Source organism: Vipera berus (assembly GCF_964194415.1).
Source record: "Vipera berus genome assembly, chromosome: 3".
Classification (NCBI taxonomy): Eukaryota; Metazoa; Chordata; class Lepidosauria; order Squamata; family Viperidae; genus Vipera; species Vipera berus.
In genome coordinates this window covers 140,669,947-140,686,005 of record NC_138204.1, presented here as the reverse complement: position 1 = coordinate 140,686,005, position 16,059 = coordinate 140,669,947, and the positions used below count along the sequence as shown (strand labels likewise).

Below are 16,059 nucleotides of genomic sequence, written 5' to 3'. Positions count from 1 at the left end.
TTCCAAAGGCACTGTGATGAAAACCCACATTGTAAACGGAACATCGCCTTTTTCTTAATTTTAAGTTTGGGTGTATTTTTTTAAAGTTGTTCTTTCTGTGCAAGTGGCAATAAATATCAGGCCCAAAAGGTAATCTTTATCCAGAGCATTTTAATACATTTGTGAGTTGAGTGGGCCCAGTGTCTCTTGCCAGATCCTTTTAGTAAATGGAAGTAGTTCACAAACAATCATAATTTATGGCCAAGGTTCTGCGTGTGTGCTTTGCTGTGATTTATTTCTAAAAACTTAGAGTCTCTGGCTAAACAATGGGATTTGAAGAGCTGTCTCTTTGTCTAGTTTTTTCAGAATTGCTTCTTAATTAATTTGTGTAGATCTTGGCATTTTTCACTGATTCAGTTTTCAATTTATGTTAAAGGCTATACCCTGTATAGAAGGATGATGTGTTTACTCAGTGACCTTGAATCAACCCAACTGCCTCAAACTCTTTTCTCAAACAGAACTAGTCTGGAAGGTGAAACTTTTGTTAGTGGAAACTTGGCAGATAGCATGTTAAGAGAGAAGAGACAGTTGTGAAAAGAGTAGGAAGGTATTACCTATTAGTGTGTCAGGAACAAAAGTGGAAGAATCTATTAATGGGATTAGGAATAACTTCCTTGACCTGATATTTGACCTGATTGAAAATTAAGCCAAAACACACACTGAGAGTACAAGAATGGGGAAGGCCAATTTGGGAGAAATTTGTTTTGTAAGTATAAAACAGCAGCAGCTGCAAGGAAAAAAAATTGTAAGTGTATTTTCCTGGGCTCCAAGATCACTGCAGATGGGGACTGTAGCCAAGAAATTAAAAGAAGCTTGCACCTGGGGAGGAAAGCCATGGCAAATCTAGACAGCACGCTAAAAAGCAGAGACATCACCCTGCCAACAAAAGTGTGTATAGTCAGTGCTATGGTCTTCCCAGTTGCAATGTATGGCAGTGAAAGCTGGACCATAAGAAAGGCTGAGCACCAAAGAATTGAGGCCTTTGAACTATGGTGCTGGAGAAGACTCCTACAAGTCCCTTGGACTACAAGGCGATCAAACCAGTCAGTCCTAGAGGAGATCAACCCTGACTGCTCTTTAGAAGGCCAGATCCTGAAGCTAAAACTCAAATACTTTGGCCACCTAATGAGAAGGAAGGACTCACTGGAGAAGAGCTTCATGCTGGGAAAGATTGAGGGCAATAGAAGAAGGGGACGACAGAGAATGAGGTGGCTGGATGGAGTCACTGAAGCGGTAGGCGTGAGCTTAAATGGACTCCAGAAGATGGTAGAGGACAGGAAGGCCTGGAGGAATGTTGTCCATGGGGTCACAATGGGTCGGACACGACTTGGCAGCTAACAACAACACAACAAGAAGTGTAAAACAGCAGCAGCTGCAAGAAAAAAAAACTTTAGTCTGATATTGAAATATAGCGGGATGTTTGTTTGCTATTTTTTCCCCCCAGGAATGAAGCCTGGAATGAACAGTAGAGTCTGACCGATTTTCAGTGGAACTCACATTTTATGAGTTTGAATTCCCACTCCTCACTCGCAAAAGGAAAATAATCATAGTGGACCAATAACACAACAGCTTAATCTGGTTTTCCCAATGTAGTGCCTTCTTACAAGCACTTGGACTATAATTCCTCAAAATAATCAGTTAGTTAGTTGTAGTTCCAAACTATACCAAGGACACTAGGTTGAAGAGTCGTCTCCATTAAAATACATGACTGAAAATAATTTGATCAGTTTGCAATTTAGACAAGTATTTTTTTTTTTCAAACATGGCAACTTTAAGAAGTTTGGATGTCTACTACCATAATTCAGATTTGTCAAGTTTGAAAAACACTGATTTAGACTGAGGACATTGCGCACATTTCCATCCCCTGTGTTTCTCCTAGCCAACCTTAGATGGAGATTGTAACATTGTGGCTTATGCTGTTCTAACAGAGTCAAAACAATAAATAAATCCAATTGCGAGTATAGCCCTTGTACCTGTCAATCCTTAGAGGCGCTTCCACACACATGTCTTTAGGGCAGAAACACAGTTTCCTGTGTAGATACGGCAAGTGCTAAAAGCACAAGCTTTCCTACAGCTCTATCCTCAAATCTTTGATGTGTGTGAATTGCTTGAAGTAAAAGAGACAAGTTATTTCCATGCTGTTTATATCTGAAAAAAAAGTATTAGTAAACCAATTATCTTCTCTGCCTTTTCATTTTAATTTTTACCTATTTTTACTCACGTCTTTCCTATATCTTTTATGGTTAGTGTGGACTTTCGTATCCCTGCTGCCTTTTTCCTCCTTTCTTTCCTTCTTCCCAAGATGGTAAAAACACCTCTCACCCAACTGTCTTTTTTGATGTCTTTAATATATATACCATTGCAGATCACCATTGACTTGGAATATTTGCAAAAGATTCTCTAGCAATATTAATGTGAATTTGAAAGAAAATAATATTCATTAATGTTTGGCTATTCCTTCTTTCCCAGCCTTTATCGCTGCTCTGTACATAGATAAAGATCTTGAATATGTCCACACCTTCATGAACGTGTGCTTTTTCCCACGATTGAAAGTAAGTCTCAGAACGATAGTATGTGTTGCACAGCTAAAAAGGTGACTTTGCTACAGAGTCCCAGCTAATCCTAGATTTTTGCCCTCAGTGTCCTGAGTGATAATACAGGTTTTAAATCTCTGTTCTCTCACATTCGTGGTCTAGATACAGATAGGTCTTGATTAGTGCAGTTAATGAATCCCATGAAGAGATCACATGATTTGAATTTGCACTATTCAAAGTGACATTTCTATGGAAAATAGGGTAATTGCTTCCAGCTCAATGGAAATAGGCAAAGTTTCTACGCATATTTTTATATATATTTTATTGACGAAATGCTGAACAACATTAAAAGTGGACAAACCTATATGGAAAGAGTTGTTGCTGTCTCCTGTATTCTCCTGTACTTCTTCAAAATGAGCCTCTTCTTTTTGAGCTTCCCTTGAACAAAACCTTCCTTTTCTCTATTTTGTACAAACTAAAACATCTAGAACAGGGGTCTTCAAACTTGGCCCTTTTCTGACTTGTGGACTTTAACTCCCAGAATTCCTCAGCCAGGCACGCTGGCTGAGGAATTCTGGGAGTTGAAGTCCACAAGTCATAAAAGGACCGAGCTTGAAGACCCCTGATCCAGAACCCCAACATCTGCACCCGTAATGGCAACTGTACATGCGCTAGCAGTTGCATTAGTCTTAGTTAACTAGATTTCGGCTTGCATTAAACATGACCTGGTATCAATTTATCAATCACACTAAATCAAATGTTGCATTATTTAAACACACACAAATTGCAGCCTGCCTATACTAAGAGAAAATAACATTTGAAAAGGCTATTTTTTTTTATCCTAAAGTATTTTCCTACTTCCAATCCATTATTATCCTGTGAAGAGTTGTTATTCCTTCCTTCCTTTTTTTTGTCCATTTTAGGAATTCATCTTAAATCAGGATTGGAATGATCCAAAGTCCCAACTCCAGCAATGCTGTTTAACTCTCAGAACAGAAGGGAAGGAGCCAGATATTCCTCTTTATAAGTAAGGAGATTGACTTTGTATACCTACGTCAGGGGTGTCAAACTCAATTTCATTGAGGGCCACATCAGCATTGCGGTTGCCCTCAGGGGGCTGGGTGGGTGTGGCCTGGGTGGGCATGGCCTACTGGGTGGGTGTGGCTAAAGTGCATATGGCCTACTGGGTGGGCATGGCCAGCTCTATATCGTTCGCATCAAGGGTGCCTATGGGGGCCTGGCCAGGAGTGGGACAGATCTGAGGATCTCTGGCAGGAGGAGGGTCTCTGGGCCAGGGCCAAGGCAGTGGGGGCCGTCCCCTCACTGTTTCCAGGATGGCTTCGTGGGCTGCATAAAACCACTTCGCGGGCCGGATCCAGCCCCCGGGCCTTGTGTTTGACATGTCTGACCTACATTATCACTTTGTGACTCCACCCCCCCTTTTTTTAAAAAAAAATCCCATATGACTGGAATTCGGTTATCCCGCCCTTTCTTCAAAGAAGGAATTATTTGCTTTGATAAAAGCAAAGTGTACTGTTACATTTTGGATCTCAAATTCAGTTTAAACGGTTGGAAATTTAGTCACGAGGGTTTGTGCAAGTAGGCAGTATGATGGCTGTAAGTACAGTAGACACTGATAGTCTCAGGTACATTCAGTTTTCCCAAACTCTGTTCTCACTTACTCCACTATGATCGCATTGTTGGCCATGCTGTTGCTTCTTAAGCTCACCCAGTGCCTTTCTGCAGGTGCAGCAGGCATTGCCCAAAGATATAGGAGACATCGGTGAACATTCCTACCTGCTTTCTAAGTAATTTCCTAGTCATGCTGGGTTCAGATATGATAGGAAAAGACTTTTTTTTCCCCTTTTGTTGTTTAGCAAAATGGTTGCTGTTAGAACAGGCAGTACCAGTTTAGCATATATATAGGGAAAAGGCTGCAGAAAATTTCAAGATGTTTCATCGTTTAAGATTATGTTTTTGAGTCAAGGGCAAAACATTAAGGGCATATTCTATCCTCTTCAAATAAGAAGTAAGGCTGTGGTGAAGAGGAAGGAAAATGACTATAAAATTGAAGCATGAAATCGGGAAATATATGATGTTAGCTGCATAACTATGTATATAGAGTGGAAGGTTAAATCAGAAAGAGGAGCAATTATTGATTGACAGAGAGAAAATCCTGTCTCAAGCATACATAAATATTCCCTAATTAAATGATGGCATTGCCTTGTAAAATAATCCGTCAAGGTTCCATTCATACACTGTGACCTTTTGTTAAAAGAGTTGCATTTCTGTTCAGATGTCGTAGAGAGAATGTTTTCAGTCCTGTTTTTGTTTGGCTGTCTTGTCTCTGTGGCTTAGAACGCTGCAAACAGTTGGGCCTTCTCATGCAAGGACATACACCGTGGCTGTTTATTTCAAAGGCGAGAGAATAGGATGTGGGAAGGGACCAAGGTACGTAAAATGTTTAAATACTTATATATTCTATATCTCTGACTGCCTGTCTGTCCGACTCTCTCTAATGAAAATGGGTAAAGAGAGCTGCTATATGGTGTTCACTGACGTATTAGATAGGACTTGTGCATCTAAGAGACACAGGCACCCTGATTCTCAGTGTCAGGCATCCAAGGTGAGAGTGGGGAAGTGTGCCTGTTAGTGGCATAAAGCAACAACTTGACACAATATTGTGTTTCAGTTCCTTAAGAGAACCTTTTCAGTCATCAAATATTCTTTCTGGTGACTTTACTTAGTGCCAGAAGGTCAAGAGATAATGTGCCAGTCAGTACTGGTCAAAACATTTTTTTAAAAAAGTCCTAAACTCTATTTTTTTAAATGTGTTGAAATTGTGTTTGCAGGCATATTAAAAAGAATGATAGTTAGGGAGAGAAAGAATTTTCATTGGGGAGAGGTAGGACACAGTGTCCAGTAAGGGAGTAATGTACGGGAAACTGGAGAAGAGTCACCTTGTTTAATGCTTTAATGCTTGGAAAGATACTCCAGTATCCACAAGTTCTTTTCAAAGAATGCAGCAAATTGTTAAGCTGGAAGTGTGAGCACAGTTGTGGTTTAGTTTTAGCTTACAGTTGCCTTCTCCAGCTTGATGTCAAGGCCCAGCTAGATCTAAACTCAATGATAGTTCAGTCTAACCTATAAACCGATTGGTATCTTCCAACCTGATTGTCCATTTTATGGGGAAATGATTTCAGTAAGATGAATGGGAAAAACATCTTAAAGTTCTCTACACGGTAAATGCCAAGTGCTATCTACAGAATAAATAACATTTAAGAGATTTTTCATTTGTCATCGACTTTGCACAAAGCATACTAATGTTAAGAATAACATTAAAATAATAAAATAAAATAAGGTGCTTTGGGAAGAAATGGGCTATAATGTTGCTATCCATTTTTGCTGCTGGATATGTCAACCAAAAATGAATAAGGAAGATATCCGTAGCCATGCTCATTTTCAAAGATGACAATGTGTGTGTGTGTGTGTGTGTGTGTGTGTGTGTGTGTTTAAAAAAATGACTTAATTGCTCTGTTAAAACAAATTGCCAAAGAATTTTGAAGGGTGATGTTTAACAGCATGGATCTTTGTTTTTAAAATAACTCTCCGCAAAGCAGTAAAGTATATGTAGTGGGGGTGGGGGACTGGAAGAGTTTTTATGGTAACAACTGCCAGTAATTATTTGAAAAATTAGTTACTGCGTAGCAGTTCTGGGAAGCTGTAACTTGCTTCTGAATTACATTTGTCATAATTTATTTATTTATTTTTGCAGCATTCAGCAAGCGGAGATGTGTGCAGCAATGGATGCACTGGAAAAATGTAAGAGGGTTTCTTGGAAATTACTACAGAGGAATTGTAGGCAGTGTGTGCAACAGAGGGGAAATACAGGTTAAAGTGAACATGTTGCCCCAGCGTTGTTTACTATTATCATTCCTGTTAGCAACACAACTTATTGACCAGTGGAACAAACTGTTTTGCATTCTACTATCTCTGAAGTCACAACTGATGCTGAACTTCACGTTGCTTTTTAGGCACGGGTCTGCCAGTAGGCATTGACCTCAGGTAGTCCTCGACTTACAGCTGCAATTGAGCCCAAAGTTTCTGTTGCTAAGTGAGACAGTTGTTAAGCTAGTTTTGTCCCGTTCTACGGCCTTTCTTGGCACAGTTATTAATTGAACCAACTGCAGTTGTTAGCAATTGTTGTTGTTAAGAGAACCAGCCTTCCCCATTGACTTTGCTTGTCAGAAGGTCGCCAAAGGTGATCATGTGACCCTGCAGCTGTCATAAATGTGAGTCAGTTGCCAAGCATCTCAATTTTGATCACAGGACCATGGGGATGTTGCAACGGTTGTGTGAAAAACGGTCGTAAGTCATTTTTTTCAGTGCCATTGTAACTTTGAGCAGGTCACTAAACGAACTGTTGTAAGTCAAGGACTTCCTGTACAGACTCCTGTTTTCATACAGGTTGGGATTTGATTGCCACTCACTCAGATTGTGTCAGCCCTTCAAGATAGTCCAAACCAAAAATCAAAATCATGAGTAGTACTTCCTTTATTTTAAGATGACAGAAAAAGAACTTTGTAACTCTGAAAGCTCTTCTCCCCTCCCTTGTTTTAGCTTTCCAGACAACAAGGCAGAGTCCCTCCTGAGACTCAGGGAGAACTTCCCATCCCCCCCCCCACACACCCCTTCTTCTGTGGGCTGAGACATCTCTTGTATGATCATTGTCCTTATAAGCTGCAGCTCCCCTTCTGTCCCCCCCCAGTCATTTTCACAGCCTGTTAAAAGTTTGCCCAGCATTTGTAATAGTTTATCATGGAGTTGAGCAACAACTCTGCCCCAGGCAACTATCATGGAAACGTGCTTGAAAAAGACCAGCAAACATCTGGAGAGGATTACTTTGGAAGATGGGCTAGTTGTTGGCTTCAGCCTGAGGGGAGCCATTGATGTTGACAAAGGGTTAGACTACCTACAGTACATACTGTGCAGTACCTATAGAACGAGGGCATTGTGAGAAAGAATCAAAGACTCCGCTTTTAAATAAAACCCTTTCTTCCTGTTGAGAAATGTCACTTTGCAGGAGATGAGCCATTTGAAGTTGACTTGTATTTTGGTGAAAGCTGAGATAGGAAAAATGTATATGTATGCGCTTGCGTGCTATTCTGCACAACTTTTTATGTCTAGATTTCTCCCCTTATCATCCTAATCCCTTGGAAGCATTCATATTTCAGATCCAATAGTCTGGGACTCAGTCAAGTAAAGTACAAGAGCTCTCTGGCCTGGCTCCAGCAAAGCACTTAAGCCCATACTTAAATTCAGGCCTGCAAGTATTCCTTGTGACATTGATGATCTAGGTATAGTGATTAAAATAAAGTTGCTATTTTGTTAGATGGGGGCAGTGTGCTTACCTTGTAAGGCTGATGGGAAAACTCACAAGCTACTGCCAAATGGGAACCTAAATCTTTGTATTACAGTCCTGTGTAACTCTCCATCTTATTGAAACCTCTGACAGAAGTGGCCTACCTTTATTTATTGGAGCAGAGCTTTATCTGTCAGAGCTGAGCTTGCCTACTTCCATCAGCCAACTTGTAATCTTTGGCCCACGTTTTAAATGCTTGGCTTTTCTTTCATTGAATATGTGCTTCTGAGAGATTTTCATTTTATTTTATTTTATTTTACATTTGTTCTCTGTTAATTATTTGCTTTCTGGCATGAATGTGGAAGATATGGAGACCTGGGATGGAACCTTTAAATCATGCTACAGTTCTTTCCTTACAGCAGTGTTTCTCATCTTTGGCTATTTTAAGATGTATGGATTTTAACTTCCAGAATTCCCTAGCCAGCATGCTAGGTCAAAATGACCCACGATTGAAAAACACCGACCTATAACATGGATACAGAATCCAAAGTTTCTGAGCCAGATTTGCCTCTAGTCTTGTAGGCCAGGGGTCCCCAACCTTTCTGGCTCCAGGGACCCGGTTTCGGAAGGAAATCTGTCTTCCAAGGACCGGCAGTGTGAGGGAATGCGCAGGTGAAGCTTTGCTCGCTCTCGCCCACCACTTGCAAGGCCTGGTCCCCAGCAGTGTTAGGGAATGGTTTCACATGCGCAACCTACATCCACACTTGCGCAGATGAAGCTTTGCTCACTCTCGCCCACCACTTGCAAGGCCTGGTCCCCAGCAGTGTTAGGGAATGGTTTCGCATGCACAACCTACATCCGCGCATGCGCAGATGAAGCTTTGCTCACTCTTGCCCACCACTTGCAAGGCCTGGTCCCCAGCAGTGTTAGGGAATGGTTTTGCATGCGCAACCTACATCCGTGCATGCGCAGATGAAGCTTTGCTCACTCTCGCCCACCACTTGCAAGGCCTGGTCCCCCAGCAGTGTTAGGGAATGGTTTTGCATGCGCAACCTACATCCGTGCATGCACAGATGAAGCTTTGCTCACTCTCGCCCCACTTGCAAGGCCTGGTCCCCAGCAGTGTTAGGGAATGGTTTCGCATGCACAACCTACATCCGTGCATGCGTAGATGAAGCTTTGCTCACTCTCGCCCCACTTGCAAGGCCTGGTCCCCAGCAGTGTTAGGGAATGGTTTCGCATGCGCAACCTACATCCGTGCATGCACAGATGAAGCTTTGCTCACTCTCGCCCACCACTTGCAAGGCCTGGTCCCCAGCAGTGTTAGGGAATGGTTTCGCATGTGCAACCTACATCCGCGCATGCGCAGATGCTTTGCTCATTCTCGCTCACCACTTGCATGGCCTGGTTTCCAACAGGCTGTGGACCGCCACCAGTCTGCAGCCCAGGGGTTGGGGACCCTTATTGTAGGCCGATCCTGGATCCCCCTTAAACAGCTATTCCTAACACTGGGAATTTTCAATGTAAAGGAATTTAGAGCTGATCTTGGAGAAGGAAACAATGAGCCATTTAGGAAGGACCTGGAGAAGAGATTACACAGTCCAGAGACTGAAGCAAATGAAAGAAATTCGACTGCCTTGCTTTTCTTTACTATTCTATCTGTCGGGACAGAGAGAAATTGACAAGCTTTCAAGATTCTGTAATTACACCTTACAACAATACAGTGGCATTCCTGGAATCCCTGCGGTGCCAGTTTCTTGACCTGGCCTACCTCCAAGGGCTGATTTAAATCAAAAGGCAGTAATGCTAGCTAAAAATAAATGTGCATGAAATCACGTCATCTCCAAATTTGATCAGGCTCCCTTAAAGGCCCAAGGCAGGGCCCAACCAAAAAAGATTGCATACTTCTTGACTTTTAATTTAAGTCATACATTTTCAAAGCCAGATCAGGGATTCTCGTGAAAAACACGTTTTTATGTTAGCTGGCTAGGTAAGTCTCTACTGATGTGTTGTCAAACATTCTTAACCTGGATGTGTTTGTCTGAATCATATTTAACGATACAGGAGTGTTGAAGACTGATCAAGGTTTTAAGGTGGTTCTGGAGAAAATTCAGAGGATGAGACCTCTCCAAGCTTTGTCTTCCGTTGTAAACCTATTGGCCAAAATGCCTTCTCTTTGCACAGCTTGTAGAGAAATGTATTTTGTTCATTGGGATGAAATCTGAGCCGTTAAAAGCATCATCCATCCTTTGAAGAAAGACTTCTGGCACTTCCCCAACTGGGAGATAATCTGTCCCTGGGTCAGGGTTTTTCTCACCTGCAAAATTTCACATTGTTTCAGAGAAGTGATTTACTTAATAAGATACTCTTGAGATTAAAAAAAAGAAACACGTCAAAGCTCTGCTTTCTGTAGCTCTTCCTTCACCTTTGGCTTCAGCTGCATTTCCCAGGTGGTAGTGTATCAAGTCTCCAGTTCCCAAGGACACCAGCTGTTTCAGCATCAGCACTAGCTCATCTATCACACATGGCAATTTGTTCTCTGGCACAAAATTCAACCCGGGCAACACTTTCAAGAGTGCCCTTCCATCTGGCATCACCATTGTTGCTATGTTTATACTCCTTATTTTGCACCACTTTTGCTGAGTTGAATTAACTAATTTTGGCTTCTAGATTGGGTGCTTTGGTCTTTAAGAGGCTAATGGCTTCTCTTTCTCTGTTTCTCACACACGTCTGTAGTAGTAGTAGTAGTAATGGAGGAAAATTGTCTTGATTAGCTCCAGATGGTCTTCTTCTCATCTTTGATGAAGAATGATAGGATTTTTCAGGACTTCTCAGCATAATCTATTAATGATCTATGATTTATGGTAGAATTTTATCATCATAATAAGGATCTTTCCAGCCCTCCTGCTGACATGTTTTATGGTAGAAGCTTGCTGAACAAGTATTTTATCGAACACGAGGATCACTCATTTTACATCCCTAATATGATCTCTAAGCAGTCATCAACTCAAATGGATCTCTGTGGAAACTTTTATAAAATAGAAAATACAGTTAAATACTCCATAGCTTTGTGGTGGCATCTCAACCAGATCCCAGTATTTAATGTCGCACTGTGACTAATCTTATTCCATTTAAATCATTCCCCGATTGCCAACAAATGTGGTAAATCTTATTCACATAAATGCTATGCACATACAATCAGTAGGCTACTTCAAAGTAAATAGGGGATTACAACCAAACCAGTATGTGCAACAAGTGCTCTTTATCCTGACTAAATAATACAATAATGACAGCTGAATGTTATATTTGATGGTGGGAAGATCATGACATTGGCTGGCTTTTATTTATATGAAATATTTCTTCTTGTCTCAGATAATTTTCCTCAGATGGCCCATCAAAAACGGTTCATTGAACGGAAGTACCGGCAAGAGCTTAAAGAAATGAGGTGGGAACGAGAACATCAAGAAAAAGATCTGGATGATTCAGAAGACATGAGAAAATGAGGGGGAAGGAAACAGTATATTTGCTTAACTTTGACCATGGCCTATTAAAAAAAACCATCCTGGTTTCATGAAAATAAATGAAATCATGTTTGCTTTTGTGTGTTTTTTTTACTAATAAGTTTTATCTCCATTTTAAGAGGCAAAGCTGCATTCATAAAATTTAAAAATGATTTTTTTCAAGAACATAGGCTTTCTGAAGAATTTCATGTCCCCAGACTAGGTTTGTGAACAATAAAATATTTTTATTTCAAAATACGTTATGTTCTAAAACTAAGAAAAATATAGTGTTATTCCTATTGTTGTGTCATACGAAATAATAAGTTATTAAACAGAATGCTATTTTCTGCTACGTTCTGCCTGTGCCACACTACAGTTAAGAAGATGTATACTAAATGAACGCAAGGCACAAATCAACAAGCTCAAATTATCCTATTTTGGACACATTATGGAAAGACCCAAGGACAAAAAGAGAAAATGAAGAAAAACAGCAGGGGAGAGGGGCTTCAATTAAAGTGGCAATGTGTGCACCTGAAGGACCAAGTTAAGGAGAGATTGTCATGGAGAAATGCCGTCACTAAGAATTGACAATGACATGATGGCACATAATAATAAAAAATATGTTAAATTATGTTTGTCTTGGAAACATCCTCATAGATGTTAACCCTAGCTCTAAAATACTTGGATCAGTTATCAGTTTTACAGAAGGGTTGCTTATAAAGGGCACATATATGTAATCGTACTACCAGTGGCGTAGCGTGGGTTGTCAGCACCCGGGGCAAGGCAAGTAATTTGCGCCCCCTAACCTGTGGATTTTAGCACTCGAGTTTCTTCCACTAGCTCAGGAATTCTGGGAGTTGAAGTCCATGAGTCATAAAAGAGCCAAGGTTGCCTACCCCTGAGTTAGGTTCAAGGCAAAAAAGGGTCTCTGGAGAAGAGGGAAAATGCTAGTTTAACACTGAAACAAGGCAACTTTAAGGTGCCTCAGCTGTGATTTAGGATGAGACAAAGAGAGGACATGGCGTTGAAAATGGTTAATGGGGCATGTTTGTTCCACTCTTAGTGGACGTCAGGATAAACCCCACGAGAGAATGACCTTACAACAGATGTGAATAGGCTTGGACTACGTTTGTAGATTGAGTGCATACATCACATGGAGCGATGATGGGCTTCATCAAGATTTATGATCCCACAATTGGCTAGTTTTCTCCATCTTGTCCTAAACCCTGGATACCAACCACGGTTTATGGCTTAGCATGTGGCGTGGGGTTGACCCAACATGTTAGGCGACAAACAATGACTTCCAACTTACAATGCCTCAGCTTCCCAAGGTTATTCCAAAGCCGGAAAAGCCAACCAACCCACCCTGCAGCTTTGCCTGCTTAGGCTGAACCCCAGGAATTCATACTTGCTGCGGCGCCCGACCTATTTTCTGCCCAGACGCTGCTTATCCAAGCCAAGCCGCCTCCTTCTCTTTGGCACCTCACCCCAAAGATTCGCCGGCCTGGCTGGAAACTCTCGCTGCTGGCGACGTGTGTCGGGGGGGTGGTCCCGATCGCCGATGCACGGTTGGATCGGCAACCTGCCGACGCAGCTTTCGTTCCAGAGCAGGGACCCCCGGAGAGACGCTGCAGCGATCCTCCCCCCGCGGGAAATCCACCCTCTTTCAAGCCCCGCCGCGCCCCCCCCCGCCTTTGGCAACCCCGGGAGCGCCTTGGGAGAGCCTCTGCAGCGGAGCCCCGGGCTTGCAGGAGGGCCGCGCTCTGTGCACGGCAGGAGCCGCCTTCTCCTTTGCGGGGGGGGGGAGGAGGGAGAGAAGGCTTCCGTCCAGCGCCAGAGCGAAGGCAGAGCGGCCCGAAGGAGGAGTCACGCTGTGTGGTTGTGTGTTTGTGTGTGTGTGTGTGTGTGGCGCGCCGTGGGGCGTCAGGCCCTTCCCGGCTGGGGCTCCGGTGCCTCCGCCCTGCCGGATCCCGGCGCCGTCGAGCGCGCCCCCCCCAGATGTTGCGCCCGGTGCGGCCGGCCCCCCCTGCACCCCCCACGCTACGCCACTGCGTACTACAACCATGATTCACCCAGCTGACAGGCCCATTTAATTCAGGTTCTCCTTCCATCAGGTGATTTTGTCCTCCAATTTTTCAGTTGGGAAATCCAGATGTCTCATCCCTCAAGGGGGTCATATTTTGCCTCAGTTTACTCATCTGATCGAACTATATTATATATTTATTTTGTATCCTGGTCTTTCCTTTGAAAGCTTTGTTGGAAGAGGTTCACCAGACATAAATAATATTTGCATGTATTATTATTTCTTGTCAGTGATAATTTTTACCAGGTTTATTGCATTTTTTTAAAAAAAAGTTAATATAACTTGTTAAATGATGTGAGGAAAGTGATCTTAATCTTCCCAATTTCTGTTTCAGTTGCTATTTAAAGCATTGGATATTTGTTTTAAAGGATCAGTTATGCAATTTTTTCAAGGATGATGCATTTTATAATATGTATATATTTATTATACACATATAGTATGTGTGTATATATATATACATGTGTGTGTGGAAATATAAGCAATTATGAATTTTTGTGGTGATTAAACACAAGCAGAATCATAACAGTAGCATGAGGGAAATACTTAGGGCTAGTACTATTCTGAACTTTATCATTCCAAAAATGGAGCATTAATGGACCATTAGTATAGTTTTGTTCATCTTTAACATAATACATTAATATTCAAAACAATGTTATATTATCCAATATTTAAAAATAGTATAAATCATAAATCTGAAAATCCATAAATAATTTAAATTGCGCCAAAAATATTTTCATTTTCTAGCAACCAATAGGTGTTATTTTTTTTAATATTACATAAGGTAGGAGTCCAAAATAATTTAGTAAGTATGATCGATTTTTTAAAAAAAAAACTGCTTTAAATGCTCAACATCACTATCTAAATCTTAATCATCAGTATATATATTTTTTTACATTTTGTTGATACGTAAAGATTTTAACATGGGAAGGATAAATGTATTTTGGGATGTTCCCTCCTTTTGATAGGTGATCTGCTTATTAGAATTACAGGTACTTTGGTTATTTACTGAGACAAAGATAAACAGTCTTCTCCCTATTACATTGATCCACCCACCAGGTCTGGCAGGAAGGACATGGTGCGGAACCCTTTGAGTAAAGAATTTTGATTGCTGGGATCTAGAAGGAGAGCCTTGGCTGCCATTGACTCCACCCTGTGGAACTTCCTATCTCTGGAAGCAAGGTTGGCCTCCACTCTTGGTCTTCTGGCTCAGGCAACTTAAGCGTGGGGATCCAAGAGTGATAAGCAGCCAAGAGTGATAAGCAGCCAACTCGCCACAGCCAACTCATCACAGCCATCTTGCCACAGGACAACTCACTGAGGGACAAGAGTTACACTAATAACAACGAAATGATGGAACAGTATCATTAAAGAAAGGATGCAAAAGGAGGGATAGAATGAATGGCAAAAATTAAAATAAATTTTATTTTAAATAATTAAATAGAACTGTTCAGTTGTCCCACAGCGAGTTATCCCACAGCAAGGTGGCCATGGCGAGTTGTTTCTCAGTGAGTAGGCCATGCTGAGTTGGCTGCAACAAGTTGGCTGTGGCAAGTTGTCCCATTCCTGCCATGGGGGTGGCTGCTTCCTTGTGGAGACTCTTGGACTTTTTGTATGGTTTTGTGGTCTCTTTTATTATAAATAACCCAGAGTTACTGATACAGGGAGATGGGTGATGTATAAATTTGGTGAATAAATAAATAAATACTGTATGTAAGTGTAGTACTTTGAAGTCAATGCTAAAGACAGGTAAATGAGTCCTGAAAAGTGATTTATAGAATTAATAGTGTGTCTTCTCCTTGGAAAAAAGGAAAGAAAGAAAAACCCTGGGTGCTTGGAGTCCCAGATAGAAAAGTAAATATATTCTCCCAGGTAGCTTTCATTGATTATGTCAGCCATAATTGTAACTCAACTTGTCATAACCAAGTTTGTACGGGAATATAAACTAGCAAAAAAAAAGCCATTTCGAATTCACTGGATATTAAACATGCTAATGTTATTCAATATCCAATTACAGAGTTTCTGGAAAGACAATTAAAATTCTGGAAGATAAGGTGCCTCGGTGACTTCATTGGACAGGTCAGCCAAAACTGCCTTGTCAGCCATCTGTTCTGGGGGTGATAAAGATTTTCAATTGCTATCATAAACTTTTAAACTTTGTCATAATTAGTGTGGGAGAAGGGAGAGAGGATGGTTTACTTTAGTCCTTGAAAAAAGAGCTGGGCCAGACCTTTGCTAGAGAAGCTTTCATTTGGTGGTATTCTTGGTGCTTTTCAGATGCTTTTGTGTTAGGAAGAAAACTGCTAAAATAAAACAATGTGCTTTTTAAAAGATCAAATGTGGCTCTATAGCCTGGAGAAATGGATCAAAATGTTCCACTTCCAGATTAGGAAATTTCTTAACGATAGTTTCATTGGGCAACCACCCTAAATGACGGGGTGCGTGTCATTTTGAAGTGTGCGTGACTTCATCGGAGCTTTGATCTAAGTGAAAGTGAAGCAGTGTATCTCTTCTGAGAGTGAAGAGGTAAGCCTGCTTCAATCC

At 41.4% G+C, this 16,059-nt stretch overlaps 1 protein-coding gene across 3 annotated transcripts in view; it reads left to right on the top strand.

The window, feature by feature from the left end:
* Positions 1 to 11,530, top strand: part of DROSHA (drosha ribonuclease III) — a 113,884-nt gene extending 102,354 nt beyond the window's left edge. For all 3 annotated transcript variants that reach the window (XM_081324180.1, XM_081324181.1, XM_081324179.1), the window contains 5 exons: positions 2,509 to 2,591; positions 3,497 to 3,600; positions 4,932 to 5,024; positions 6,349 to 6,395; positions 11,308 to 11,530. In XM_081324180.1, the coding sequence (XP_081180306.1) occupies positions 2,509 to 2,591; positions 3,497 to 3,600; positions 4,932 to 5,024; positions 6,349 to 6,395; positions 11,308 to 11,438 (458 nt within the window). In that variant the 3' untranslated portion in view covers positions 11,439 to 11,530. The remainder of the gene's footprint in view (positions 1 to 2,508; positions 2,592 to 3,496; positions 3,601 to 4,931; positions 5,025 to 6,348; positions 6,396 to 11,307) is intronic.
* Positions 11,531 to 16,059: the final 4,529 nt, after the last annotated feature.